Source organism: Callospermophilus lateralis, chromosome 1, assembly GCF_048772815.1.
Source record: "Callospermophilus lateralis isolate mCalLat2 chromosome 1, mCalLat2.hap1, whole genome shotgun sequence".
NCBI classification, from domain to species: Eukaryota; Metazoa; Chordata; class Mammalia; order Rodentia; family Sciuridae; genus Callospermophilus; species Callospermophilus lateralis.
In genome coordinates, this window is record NC_135305.1 from 53,821,053 (window position 1) to 53,835,713 (window position 14,661).

Sequence of the window (14,661 nt, forward strand, 5' to 3'; positions counted from 1 at the left end):
GAAATATATCATTTCTCTGGATAAATACTATTTGGAGATATGTAATCATTAGCTACCAATTTTTTTTTTTTATAGTTAAGATGTGAGGGGACACAATTTTAATCTTTTTAGATTCAGGTGTGTTTATCGAATTTGCAATCTTCTAAGGATCTAGAAGGCTTAAAATGCACAAAGTCTAATATTAAAGAATTCCATGAAATCTAGGCAAAGGAACTGAACAGGCACTTCACAGAACAAAAAATACGATCAGTCAACAAATATATGAAATAATGTTCAACCCCTCTAGCAATTAGAGAAATACAAATTAAAACTACACTGAGATTTCATCTCACTTCAATCAGAATGGCAATTATCAAGAATACAAGTAACAAAAAATGTTGGCAAGGATGTAGGGGAAAAAGGTACACTCACATATTGCTGGTAGGACTGAAAAATGGTGCAACCAATCTGGAAAGCAGTATGGAGATTTCCTCAGAAAACTTGGAATGGAATCACCATTTGACCCAGCTATCCCACTTCTCAGTATAAACCCCAAAAGACTTAAAATCAGCATATTACAGTGAAGCTGCCACATCAATGTTTATAGAAGCTCAATTCACAATAGCTAAGCTACGGAACCAGCTTAGGTGCCCTTCAACAGATGAATGGATTAAAGAAAATGTGTTATATATACATGATGGAATATTACTCAGCCATAAAGAGAAATGAAATTATGACATTTGCCAGTAAATGGATGGAATTGGAGACTATTATGCCAACTGAAATAAGAGAATCTCAAAAAAACGCAAAGGTCGAATGTTCTGATATGTGGATGCTAACTAACAATGAGGTGAGGGGGGAAGAAGGGAAGAATAAAAGTACTTTGGATTAGAATAAAAGTACTTTGGATTAGACAAAGGGAAATGAAAGGAGGGGGAATGAGAAAAGGAAAGCTAGTAGAATGAATTGGACGTTACCTTTCAAAGTTCACATCTGACTACACGATCAATTTAATTCCATATCGTATACAACCAGAAGAACGGAAGTTGTATGCCACATATGTATATCAAAATACATTCTACTGTCATGTATAAAATAAAAAATTAGAATTCCATGCAATCTTAGTTCTAAATTCCAGATAACATATCTAATAAATTTTTGTTATGTACAATTTAAAACAAATATCTTGAGGTGTAAAATTCAATTAGGAAGTGTACCAGTTTGACATTCCAATTTTAAGTTTTAATGTTAAGCCCTGAGAATAATTCTATTTAAGAGTTTCTTGTTCATTTTATATGATGTTAGCTTTTATTCTACCAGAACTCTGCACTTACTTTTATTAAAAATGTACTTCTTGTTAAGGTACAGATATTATATAAGTCATACCTTGTTAGTATTAAAATAAAAAGTTTTTATTTAAAAATGTTAAAAACATTTCCTTTAGAGAAACCCTCCTCCCCCAACCATAACAAGATTCTGAACAGTTTGTCCGTGTTTGAACCTACAGCCACTGATTTAAAGTAAAAACAAAGATGCAACCTTTTATTTTATAAAGTATAAAACAGAGTATATATTAATATAATTTAGGAAGTCCAGTCAAATGCCATAATGCTCTGTAAGGTAATCTAAGACTGCTGATGCACTTGACAGTGCATTAAATACTCTTCTTTCCTGCTTTGAAGTTATCTTTTCCATCATGTACATTAAATGTTGATGGAAACACATGTAAGGAGTTCCAAGTTCAAGAGCGATGTCAACCCAGTCCCAGATGCATTTCAATGGGGTTTCCTCATATCCAGCAAACATGGCTGGGTTTGCTAAGAGTCCTCTTGCAACCATCACACCTACAAATTAAAGCAGACCATGTTTGTCCATACCTTAAGCGCCCATGATTATTAGTTCAAACTCAATGAAACAAATGTAGCATATTAAAAAACAAGTTATGACTAAAGATTTTCACAATGCTCTATTTACATTAGTCTGTTTAATTCAATAATTTAAAATATTTTATTTTAGTACCTTTTGAAAATGAATGAAATTAAATGTATTTAAGTTCTTCATTTTTTAAGGCTTCTACATTGCAAAATTAGTTTTTAGTTTTTCATTAGGGTAAACCCACAGTGTCATAAATCAGAATGTTTTCAGTTAAAGTTTATCTGCATTCTCCCCTATAGTAAATTATTACAGTGCTTGGCTTGGTATACCAATAATTTAAAGGATAATGAAACCACATAGGGTTCCTTTGGCTTCTCTATTACTCCTGAGTTTATTAACTCCATTGTATTCCAGATGTTTTTTTTTTTTTTTTTCCCCACTAATAGGTTACTGGGAAAATTCCTAATTAGTCACTAGATATGATGGTGGAAGACAAGTAACTTAATTTATCCCCATTAAAAAAATATAGTTTCTAAGCAGGAGAATGAATAGCATTTTAATAGACTGCTTAGCTTAAATCGGTATGATGGGAAAATGTAGCCCAATATTAAAAGAAAATAATGAAAATCAAATTAATATTACTACCTTATCCTTCTTTTTCCTAATTAAAAGATAAACAAAGCACTTTTTTCTTACCGTCTGTCCCAGTAATCTGCCACACATTTTCAGCCTCTTTTAAACTCCTGATATCTCCATTAGCAATTACAGGTATAGACATATTTTCCTTTATTATTTTAATGGCATCATAGTGGACTGGCTGGTGTCTTTCTTCAACAGTTCTTCCATGGACTGTAATCCAGGAAACTCCAGTTGCTTCAGCCTTTCGACAAAGATCTACGGTTCTGGTAAGATCATCATGGATCCTATAATTTCAAAATTACACCTATCTGTTCATATCAAACAAATCTTAATACTAAAATCCACTAAAAATGGTATTTTATATACTGTATTGTTTAGTTATGTTATAATGTCATGCCACTATCAGGAAGGATCTTTTCAGGGATTATTCCCAGTCAAGACCTCAAATTTATTTACTTTGCCATTGGCAACAACAGGACAACAAATGAGTATTATCTTACCTATTGCTTCTCCCTTTTGGCTTTGATAATGAAAGAGTCATCAAAATACTAAGATAGATGAAGTGAAAGATGCTATGTTAACCCACTAAGTCCAAAGTTTTTAATTTTATATAGGACTGTGGAACATAATGGGTCAAGATTTGATATGAATGCCCCAATCCCCAAGTGGAAGAACATACTACTTTATCTGTTAAATATGTTTTTAACTTTTCACCAAAAACACATTACTATAGTTTATTTTTATTGTAATATTTTAGTGCAAATATCTTTTCATTTTTATTCTTGGTGCTAGGAATATTTCTTTAGTGTTAATTAAAGAGAACTTGGAAAAAGTTGAGGGAATGGTGAAATCTTTTAATAAAGGGAGGTTTAATTTTTGTTAAAAAAAAGGTGTTCAGGATTATAAACAGAAGGGTATATATTTGTTTACTAAATGTATTGTTTCAAAAATTCCATAAACCAACTACCAATTTATTTAGGACAGATACTCCCAAATCACCAAACAAAAGAAATATTCTTTTAATTCTTAATCATTAGATTATTTTGTCAACAGACTAAAATATTGACTTTACCTTATTTTAATAGAAACTGAAAATTTGGGGTTTTCCACTTGATTTCTTACTTGTTTCACCATATCTCGAACAAGCTCTGGCTTATTTATTAAGCAAGCTCCATAACCTTCTGCCATTGCCCACCTTCGTAAAACAAACACAATAACAAATGAATTACAAACAGGTGGAAGAGAAGATAAAAATTGAAAAAGCACTGAAATGTAAATGTATTTGTATATTTCTTTATTTAGTGATCTGGAATGAATCAGATTTTAAAAACTCATAGATCAATAAGATTAGGAAAACAACCTATGGGGGAAAAAAAAAAGATAATGATAAGGAAAACATGTTCCCAGATCAAAACCAAAACCAAAAAACTCCAGGGAAATAGTTTCCGTTGGCAAATCAGAATACTAAATTAGAATTAGTTCAACCAAAACAGATTAAAATATTTGTGATTAACTGCAATTACTTCAGATATTTTAAATTCCAAATTTGATGCTTATTGTACATAACAAGAGGTTTTATTAAGTTTCAAAATTTTTGGCTTACAGCACTAAATAGCTTCTTTAACTCTTCTAATGAGTATACAATACATCTAATCTGGTTTGGATTATGATGCACTTAAAAACTTGATTTAATTCTTTGGATGCATTTTGAATTGACAGATAAGCTAGTACAGATAAGCTAGGGATACTGTTGGCAAGTTAAGTACAGCTTACTCAAATCCAGTTACTTAAACCCAACCAAATAACTCTGGCATGAGAAAGGAAAAAAAAAAAAAAAAGAAAAGAATGATTATAATAAGGTATTTTTTTAAGGAAAATAAGAAAATAGGCAGTTTCTATCAAATCATAGAAACACTTTTTAGAGCAAGAATATATATCACATGATAGTAAAATACATTTTAGGGATTATTGTAGTCGCTACATTTCTCATGTAATTTTGGATAAGGTTCAAGCAGATCTACACAAAAATGTTATTGATAAGGGGAGACAAAATACTTTTCAAAGGTCTACACATCATTTCAGTCATCAGATAGAGCTTTGAATTTATGTTCCCAAATATTTTTTCCTTCCTTCTTTTGTAGAATCCTGGTAGTTTAATTCTATGTTCTTACTTTTTAATTTTTGGAAAACTAGAAAGAAATTTTACCATGTTCATAAAGTTTTTTCTAATCTTTTTGAAAACTCTTCCAACTTCTTTGAGCTTTACCTCTGAGGGCAACCACAGTTAATGTCTATTCCATTTGCATAAGGACAGACTATACGAGCAGCATCAGATAAAAGTCTTGCATCGTTGGCAGCAAACTGAACAATCAATGGGCAATCACCTGATAAAACGAACAGCTCAACATTAAAATCCATAGGAAAAAACCACACACACACACACACACAGAGGAAACTCTAATGTTTGTACAGGATAAAATAGCAATAAATATTTTTAGCACAAGGAACATCTATTCAAATAAGGTAATATTCAAAAAGATTTATTTAAAATTGAAATAAATTTACACAAATATTCAAACAGCACAAAATTAGATAAAATTAAAAGTATTCCAGTACTTTTTGACGAAAAGACCCACTTCCTAAATGTGGGAGTTAGTTTATTATATCTCAGCAATTTTATATGTTAACCTTTTATATGTAAACAAATTAATGTGAACAATTCCACATACATTGCTATGCCTACCACTCTACTTTTCTTGATCTGGGATATGTGCTCAGATGTAATTTCTCTAATATTCCACTGTACAGATGAACCATACACAATTTAGATTGCTTATTATTTGTGACTCTTGCAAATACAGCTACAATAGGGATAGTTTTGCATTTATGTTTTTTGTGAAAATATTCATAGAATGGATAAATTACTAGATGTATAACTGCTGAATAGGCATTTAACATTGACAGATATTACAAAATTATCTTGCAAGAGTTTATCAGTACTGATACATAGCAATATGGTTCTTTCTTCACAACTTATCCTACAGTGCATATCTTAACATTTGTATATCTTTGTGAGCTCTTTTCATGTTTGTAAATTTTTCTGTGTAATTCTATTAGTTATTCCTTTTTTACTATCATTTGTAATTTAAAAAATAAATTAGTTTTACTATTAATCAGAGTGTTTTTATTTTTTCTAGTTCTTTATCTCTATTTGTATATTTATATATAAAAGTTTAAATTTTAATGTAGCTAAAGATATCATAGCTTTCCTAGGTTTTAAAGAACATGATAAACTCTGAAGAGATCTAAATTTTTCTGAGGACTACCAATATAAGATTCACTGGGTGTTTATAAAAATGCAGATTTCTGGACATCGCCATAGTTGTACTGATTCAAGATCTCTAGGGCAATCCACTGACTTGTGATTATGATAGGGTAGAATTTGCTTTTTTATTCATGTGGACATAGGGTGCTATTCCCTTTTCTACTTTGTTATAGAATTTCAACTTAACAACCATTTATTGGGCAAACAGATTTCACATTGTGTTAGTTCTTGAGGACAAACATCAAGCTATGTTTATAGCTTGAGCTCTCAAAGAACCCATCATCTAGTGGGAAAGAGTAGCACAATTAATGAAGATATTATAAAAAGTAGGATTAAGTGCAATAAAAGGAGATAGGGCACAAGTGGAGAATGATTAGGAAAGGTTCCCTGGCTACAAACTTTTAATACTGAATTAAGAATCATTAACTGTAATTTGCCTTAGGCTCCCAAGTCACTAACATTACAGGTGCAATATTCTAGGTAGGGAAGTGTGAGAGAACAAGGTATATTCAGACACATAAAATAATGTAGTGTTTTTTTTTAAAAAAATATTTTTACTTGTAGATGGACACAATAACTTAAAATTTTTTTATTTTTGTATGTGGTGCTGATGATTGAACCCAGTGCCTCATACATATTACACAAGTGCTCTACCAGTGAGTTACAACCCCAACCCTAATGTAGCATTTTTGAAGAATAAAGTTGTGGGCTATGGGAAGAAACTAATGGAAATTAAGGCTGCAGAAGATTTATTCACAGGCTAGTAGGTCATGAAGGACTTGGCATCTTATCCTCAGGTGCAGAAATTTTAGTCTTTAAGTCAAGGGTTCTCAAACTTTGGCAAGTTCAGAATTATTTGAACACTTTTCAAAATAGATTGCAGGACCACATACCCATAGTTTTTGATTCAGTAGGACTGGGGTGAAGCCTAAAAACTTTCATTACCTTTTTTTTTTTTTTTTTTTGAGACAAGATCTCACTGTTGTTCATGCTGTCAAATTGACACTTTAGATAGGTCACTTTGAGCAGTATGGAGATAGTTTGGAAAGGTATAACACTATAGACTGTAAGACAGAGATTTATTCTGATAGTCCAGGGGAGAGGCTGGACACCTGAAGAAAGGCTGACCATATATTTTGGTAGATCACCAATAACCTATAAAGCTCTCTGTATTATATGTAAAATACTAAAGGCATTTAAAAATGAAAGGATTTTGGGGCTGGGATTGTGGCTTAGTGGTAGAGCATGTGCCTAGCATGTGCCAGGTCCTAGGTTCGATCCTCAGCACCACATAAAAATAAATAAAATAAAGGTATTGTGTCCAAATACAACTAAAAAAAAAAAAAAGGAAAGGATTTTATCATATAAACTAAGATATGTTGTGTCTGATTAGATAAGTAGCTGAGTTACAAACAAAAATTTTTTGGTAAGTTTTACAAAGTAAACAAACTATGGGTTTCACATACCTTGGTTTGTGGTAAATTCACTGTCTCTGGCTTTTATAGATCTGACAAAATCAGCGGCAACTATCATTGGTGTATAACACAGATCACAACAGTATTTTCTTACTAGTGTCCTAAAAGCCAACCTGTGAGCATATAAAACTTAAGTTATGCAATTAGGAAACACCAATAATCATATCTATTTATAAGTTTAATTTAGTTGATTACTAAATAGTTATTAGGGAGAGTTCTGTCCATGAGAAGACAGAGTAGCTGTATTTTTTCCTATTCTTCCTACTAAATATAACTAAAAACCCTTTATATTATATGTAAAATAAACACAGGAAATTCTGAAAAGTTAAAAGAGGCTGCCAGGTTAAAATAAGAGGTGGTAAGCTCCTTCAATTTTATAAACTCAAATACCCCAGCCTTGGGACTGAAGAAGCTGATCTGGAATCACCAGTGGGTGCTGAATAGCCTACAAAAGTCTGTCTAGTTAAAAGACCAGGAAAGGGGAAGCCAAGCATGACACAAAACTTTTTTATGGTAATGGTTCAAATTCAGTCAAACATTACAGAAAAAAGCTATGGCCTCACCTGTACTAGAAAAGGTCAAGCGGGGACTTCTACCCCCCTCCAATGTTGTAACAAGGTGCTCCAACATCCCACAGTGGTGGTGTTCAAGAGGACCTGGTAGGGATCTGAGACTTTCATCCCTATTGACCTGTGAGGGCCCCAATTTTAGTGGTAGTAGTGTAGACCACATGAAGAGCACAGACTTCCATGTTTACTCAGTAGTAACAAGGCACTGTCTTCCTTGGGTGTGTTGTTAGAGACCATGTGGAAAGCCAGGACTTTTTGTATTGCCCAGTAGTTATGAGGCACCCCCACCAAAAGGAATTGGAACTCTCATGCCTTCCTACAGCAACAAGGAGGCCAAGAACCTAGACTAACTACTGACAGCAAGGAGATGGTGCCCTTCTCCCCACCTTTGCCTGCTAGAGAAGGTTCAATATTCAAAATCCATCAGTATGAACTATCATATTAATATGCTAAAGAAAAAACACATAATTATGAGTTTAGCAGAAAAAGCATTTGACAAGATACACTCATTCATGATAAAAAAAAATTCTCAGAAAAACAGAAATAGAGGGAAATTCCTTAACTTGAAAAAGAATATTCACAAAAAATTCGACAGAACACTTTCCTCCTAAATAGGAAAAAGGAATGGATGTCTGCTCTCATCACTCACATTCAACGTAGAGATGGAACTTCTAGATCAGTACAATAAGTAAGGCATGGGAAAGAAATGAAAGGCACTGACCAAAATGAAGAAATAAAACTAAATCTGTTTGTAGATGACACGGTTGTTTATATAATCCCAAGGAATTTACAAATAGCAAACAAACTCTCAGAATTAGGAAGAGGGCTCAAGAACTTTGTAGGATATAAGATCAACATACAAAAATTAACTGTATTTCTATATACTACTAGTAATGACCACATGGACACCAAAATTAAAAATACAATAATACCATAAACAACAACAACAACAACAAAACTGGTGCTAAGTTTTCCAAAAGATGTACAGAACTTGTATGCTGAAAACCACACAATGCTGATGAAAGAAGTCAGAGAAAATCTGTATCAATGAAGAGAAACATCATTTTTATGGATTGTGAGATTCAACATAGATAGGATGTCAATTCTCCTCAAATTGATATGTAGGTTTCATTCAATTCTTATGGAAATTCCACAAGATAGATATATATATATATATATTTGTAAATACACAAAGATCATTCTAAAATTAAGTGGAAAGCAAAGCAACTAGAATCAGGAGGTTATCAGTCCCTTGATTCCAAAACTTTTTATATAGCTACAATAAATAATCCACATACTGTGGAAATGGTAAAGGGATAGACACATAAATCAATGAAACAAAATACAAAACACTGATTTTTTTTTTTTTTTTTAGTGAAGTAGCAGAAGTAATTCAATCGAGTAAAAATAGACTTCTCAACAAATAGGACTAGAGTAACTGGACATTTCTAGGCAAAAAAAAAAAAAAAAGAACTATCTAACTCTCAAACTTACACTAAAATCAATATAATTGAATCATGATCTTAAATGTAAAGCATAAAATTATAAAAAACTTTTAGGAAAAAAACTTTGGAGAAAATCTTCAGAATCTGGAGCTATACAAAGATATCTTACACTTGACACCAAAAGCAAAATTTATACAAGGAAAAACTGATAAAATGGACTTCATCATAATAAAAAACTTTTGCTTTGCAAAACACCCTGTAAAGAGAATAAACTATATAATCTGAGAAAATATTTGCAAGCCACATAGTTGACAAAGAAGTCATATCAAGACATCTCAACACTTAATAGTAAACAAAAATATAAATCCGGGGCTGGGATAGTGGCTCAGCGGTGGAGTGCTTGCCTAGCATGGGCGGGGCCTGGGTTCCATCCTCAGCACCACATAAAAATAAAGGCATTGTGTTGTGTCCATCTACACCTAAAAAATAAATATTAAAAAAAAAACCCTATTCAAAAATGGGCAAAATGTTGAATAGATATTTCTACAATGAAGATATACAATTGGCCAATAAGAAAAGATGCTCATGTCACTAACCATTATGGAAATGAAAATCAAAATTACCATGAGATCCACTTTACACCCAGTAGGATGGGATAGGATAAGTTTTGAAAATTCTAGAAAATGATGAGTTGGCAAGGGTGTGAAGAAATTAAGAACTCTTGTGTAATGCTGGTGAAAAGGTAACATGGTATGGCTTCTATGGAAAATAGTATGAAGGTTCCTCAAAAAGCATAACACAATTACCATGTGATCCAGCAATTCCACTTCTGAATATATAGTCAAAAAGCATTGAGATATTTGTGCATCCATGTTCATAACAGCATTACTTGCAATAGCTAAAATATGGAAGCAATATTTTATCGATCAATGAATGGACAAAGAAAATGCAGCATTCATGTACAATGGACTATTTAGCCTTAAAGAAGGAGCTGGGCATGGTGACTCATGCCTGTAATCCCAGCAGCTCTAGAGGCTTAGGCAGGAGGATTTTAAGTTCAAACCCAGCCTCAGCAAAATCGAGGTGCTAAACAACTCAGTGAGACCCTGTTTCTAAATAAAATACAAAATAGGGCTGGGGATGTGGCTCAGTGGTCGAGTGTCCCAGAATTCAATCCCTGGTATCCTGCCCCCACCTCCCCGCCTTCAAAAATAAAGAAAGGAAAAATCTGGTATATGTTACAATATGAATGGACATTGAAAATATGCTAAGTAAAAAAACTAGTCTCAACAACTATATGATTCCACCTACAGTACTTTAGATAAGTAGAATCATAAGAAAAAGTAGAGAAACAGTAGAATAATGGTTGCCAGGGTTTAGGTGGGGAGAGGAATGGGGTTATTGCTTAAGGGTTTTTTAAGAATAGAGAGTTTCAGATATCAGATGCATGATATGGAACATAATTAACAGTGCTAAACTTTACACATAAAAATTATAAAAAGATAAATATTATATGTCTTTTATAATAATTTAAAAAACTACAAGAGTAAAAGAGCAATATTAGGATATGGGCAAAAAGCATTAAGAAACATTTCCTCAAAACTATACAGTTGCCAAATAAGCACATGAAAAGAAGTTTAACATCACATACAGGACATGTAGAAAGTAGAAACACAATGAGATATCACTATATACCATTAAAACAGTTAAGAACAAAAAACCAAAACACTGCCATTATCAAAAGTAGGTTAGAATGAGGAGAAACTGGATTTCTCATATGGTGCTAGGTAGAAGGGTCAAATAGTATTGCTACTCTAGAAAAGTTTGGCAAAAACTAAACATCTTATGATCCAGCAATTACATTCTTATACATTTGTCTCAAGACACATATTCAAACCAAAACCTGTGCATAAATGTTTATATCCATTCAATATCTACTATACCTTATAGATGGGAGTTATAAATGCCACCATTTATAAAAACATAAAATGTGACACTTGCAGAGATGATTTACTCAGGCACGCGCGCACACACACATATACTAGGCACCAGGAGTCATTTCTAGATCATGATTCCAAAACTAGGAATTGAAGAGTCCATGTAGTGGTCTTACAGTACTTAAAAAAGGCAGAACATAAAAGGGAAATTATGCCTCAGTTCATTAACATTTAACAACACTTACTTTGAATATCGAACCATTGGGGCACAGATTTTCACCAGCTGCCCAGAATGAAACATTTCTATTGGATCTTTTTTTCTTTCTTGACATTTTGTAGTTTGTATGGAGTCACACTTCATGAATATATTTATTTCAAATCTGAAAAAGACAATCCATTTGCACTTGGAATATCCTTTCTCTAGGTGAATTTCATCATTCTAAATTTCAATTGCCAATGATATTTATTTTTCATTAGGTTTGTGGGATCAGAATTTGTTTTAGCTTCTTTTCATATTATTAAATAGACTATCTCTTTCTCTCTCTCTCTGTCTCTCTCTCTCACACACACACACACACACACACAATGGGATACTACTCATCCATAAAGAAGAATGAAATTATGGCATTTGTTGGTAAATGGATGAAACTGAAGATGACCATGGTAAATGAAATATGCCAATCTCCCAAAATCAAAGGTTGAACCTTCTCTCTGATATGCAGAGGCTAACACACAATAAGGTGGTGGTGGTAGGGAAAGAAGTTCATTGGGTAAGACAGAGGGGAATGAAGGAAAGGGAGGGGGAATGGGAATCGGAAAGAAAGTAGAATGATTCCTAACAACTTTCCTAAATTCACATATGAATACACGAACAGTATAACTCCACATCATGTTCAACCGCAAGGATGAGATCCTTAGAAGTAGAATGTTATATTCCATTATGTATAATATGTCAAAATACATTCTACTGTCATGTATATCTAAAAAGAATAAAAAATAAGATAAATAATAGAAAAGGAATACCACAGAATTCTACTTCTAAGATAAATCAAAGTTGAAAACTACATGAGATAGTTGTAGAAAAACAAGATAGAAAAACTACAAGATTTTTTCTAGTATACCATATTACTTTTATTATTTTTTTCCGTTTTATTTTCTTTGGCATTGATAAATCAAGGTATTTGATTTGAATAATTTCCTACAAAATACTGTGTATGTCTGGTACTGTGAAATATCCTGTATTATTCAGGAAAATTAAATGCCATTATAAGAACAACTCTAAATAGCACTTCAAAACATAACTTGGTATTTTTATTCTTTATGATCATAGGGCAAAAAAAAAAAAAAAAAATAGTGCAGTTTGGGACATGCCAAAACACTAATTTGGTTTTTTTATGGATAATGAAACATAATGTGAAACTGAGCACACTGCCCCAGGCAATTCATGTGACCTTCACTCAGAACACTGACCCCATTCGTATAATTGAGATAAAATTATATTAAAGAAAACCCTCTGAGATAAATAATGCGCAGTAGCGTGAGACTAGCTCACCTGAATGGTTACGAGTATTAAATGAGTATAGATTTACAAAATAATTTAGAACACCCTTTAGCAACTTTCGTTCCCAAGCTTTTCCCGCCTGTTTTAATCCTTGGATTGCCAATCAAGGCGTGGGGCAGTTACTAACACCCGCCCGCCTAGAGAGTGCAGTGCCAGCGAAGCTCCCAGAAACCTCCACTCTTGTCTCTCGCCCTGCGTCGGGTTCTTAGGTTTAATACTTGCTTTATCTTTTCTTTTTAAAAATATGCGCCACGGTCACGTTCCGGCGCCCACCTTCTCCTCAGTCTGAGGAACAACTCCAGCCACTGGGGCGAGGCTCCGAACTGCAAAGGGAGACAGCGAAAAAGCCCGGGGCGGACTCGGCTTCCCAGACTGCGTGGCCGAGCACCGGGTCCTCAGCGCACGAGGGCTCTGGTTTCCACACCACTCCCAGCCAGGCTCTGTCAGCCGCGTGAGCAGCCTTTGGATTACCAGGCGGGCCACAGCCGCGGTCTGTGAAGGCGGGCGGCGCCAGGATTCTGCGTCAGCCTGGGCGGGGCCTCCTCTCACTGACGCCATCAACCCGGTACCTGCCAACATGGAAGGTGGCGACAGCGGCGCCACTATGGCTGGCTTTGGGGCTCTGGGTTCTGGAGCGGCTGCAGCGACAGTGCGGGAGCTTTTGCAGGACGGTAAGGAGTCGAGTACTGGCCAGGCTGCGGGGCGGGAGGGAATATCCTGCTCGGTGCCTGGGCCAAGGTGGTGGACTCAACCCTCGCTTTGCCCAAAGTTTTCTGGTCTCGACTTGACCACTCCCCTCCGCCCGGCCCCCTGACGTCCGGGTGCTGCCCAAGCCAACTTATTCCCCCTCTTCCTTTCCGGTATCCTAGGAACTCCTGGTTTTGAGTTGCTCCTCTTCTCAACTCCGCCCCCAAGTGTTTGGGCTTCCCTGAAGTTCTAGGACCTCACACCCAGTGACCCGCCTTGGCAGCCACCGCCTGCTGCCGCACTTTTGACGAAAAGATGAAGCATTCTAGCCCATGAAAAGTGTAAGACCTAGAACAGATAACAGACACTTATTGAAAGGAGTTCTTTTTAAAGTAGAGTTGGAAACACCTCCTCCGTTAGATTATTGGGTTGTACAGGTGTCCCTTCTTTCAGTCTTGTGTTTCTTTGAGGAGGCAGTTATTCACAATTAGACAAGCAGGAGGGTTTATACTCTTAGTTCAGGCAGGGGTTATCTATTCGTACAGAAAACAGCAGTCGGATTTATTGGTGGTCAGTTTTGAAGAGAAGTTATCCCCAGTAAGTTTAATATAGTGTACTTTAAAAGCACATTCAGTTGTAGTCCAGTTAACGTGCTGAGTCTCATCATTCAGAATAAAGTTCAGATTTCTGAGGGTAAACATAAGTTTCTTAGTGTTTTTCCTAATGGATATAGCGTTCTACCTTGTATTAAAATCATTTGTATACTTACCTTTATCTCTTCTGCTCTATTGTAAACCCCTACGCCCTCTTTTTTTTTCCCCCCCTTGGTACTAGGGATTGAACCCAGGGGCCCTTTACCACTGAGCACATATACTCAGCCCCCATCCCTTTGTTACTTTTTGAGATGTTGTTTCGCTGAGATTCGAGATTTCTCAAGTCGCTGGTGTGCACCACCACGCCCTCCGTAAAATCCTTTTTTAACTCCACAATGTTAATAGCCCTATCTTACTTACAGTAGGTGCAGAAAGATTTTTTTTAATTGAACATTACTGTAAGTGTATTATAAAAGGTTAAAAGTTCTAAATGGTTTTTTTCTGTTGAGTATTTTTGTTGACTTTTCATGACAATCTATATACTTTTTTTGGTCAAAATTAAGGATATTTTCAGGA

At 34.6% G+C, this 14,661-nt stretch overlaps 2 protein-coding genes across 5 annotated transcripts in view; one reads left to right on the forward strand and one right to left on the reverse strand.

The window, feature by feature from the left end:
* Positions 1–1,434: 1,434 nt before the first annotated feature.
* Dus4l (dihydrouridine synthase 4 like) lies at positions 1,435–13,298 on the reverse strand. 2 transcript variants are annotated; one of them, XM_076834553.2, is made up of 7 exons: positions 13,079–13,298; positions 11,490–11,624; positions 7,285–7,406; positions 4,760–4,877; positions 3,566–3,688; positions 2,551–2,756; positions 1,435–1,823 (listed from the first exon to the last, which is right to left on the reverse strand). In XM_076834553.2, exons 2-7 carry the CDS (start codon positions 11,603–11,605, stop codon positions 1,576–1,578), a joined length of 933 nt encoding a protein of 310 aa, XP_076690668.2. In that variant the 5' UTR covers positions 11,606–11,624; positions 13,079–13,298; the 3' UTR covers positions 1,435–1,575. The 2 variants fall into 2 exon arrangements, with proteins under 2 accessions (XP_076690668.2, XP_076690660.2); XM_076834545.2 differs by having other exon boundaries at positions 2,551–2,777.
* Cog5 (component of oligomeric golgi complex 5) overlaps positions 13,220–14,661 on the forward strand; it is a 356,605-nt gene continuing 355,163 nt past the window's right edge. For all 3 annotated transcript variants that reach the window (XM_076834507.1, XM_076834478.1, XM_076834497.2), the window contains exon 1: positions 13,220–13,476. In XM_076834507.1, the coding sequence (XP_076690622.1) occupies positions 13,383–13,476 (94 nt within the window). In that variant the 5' untranslated portion in view covers positions 13,220–13,382. The remainder of the gene's footprint in view (positions 13,477–14,661) is intronic.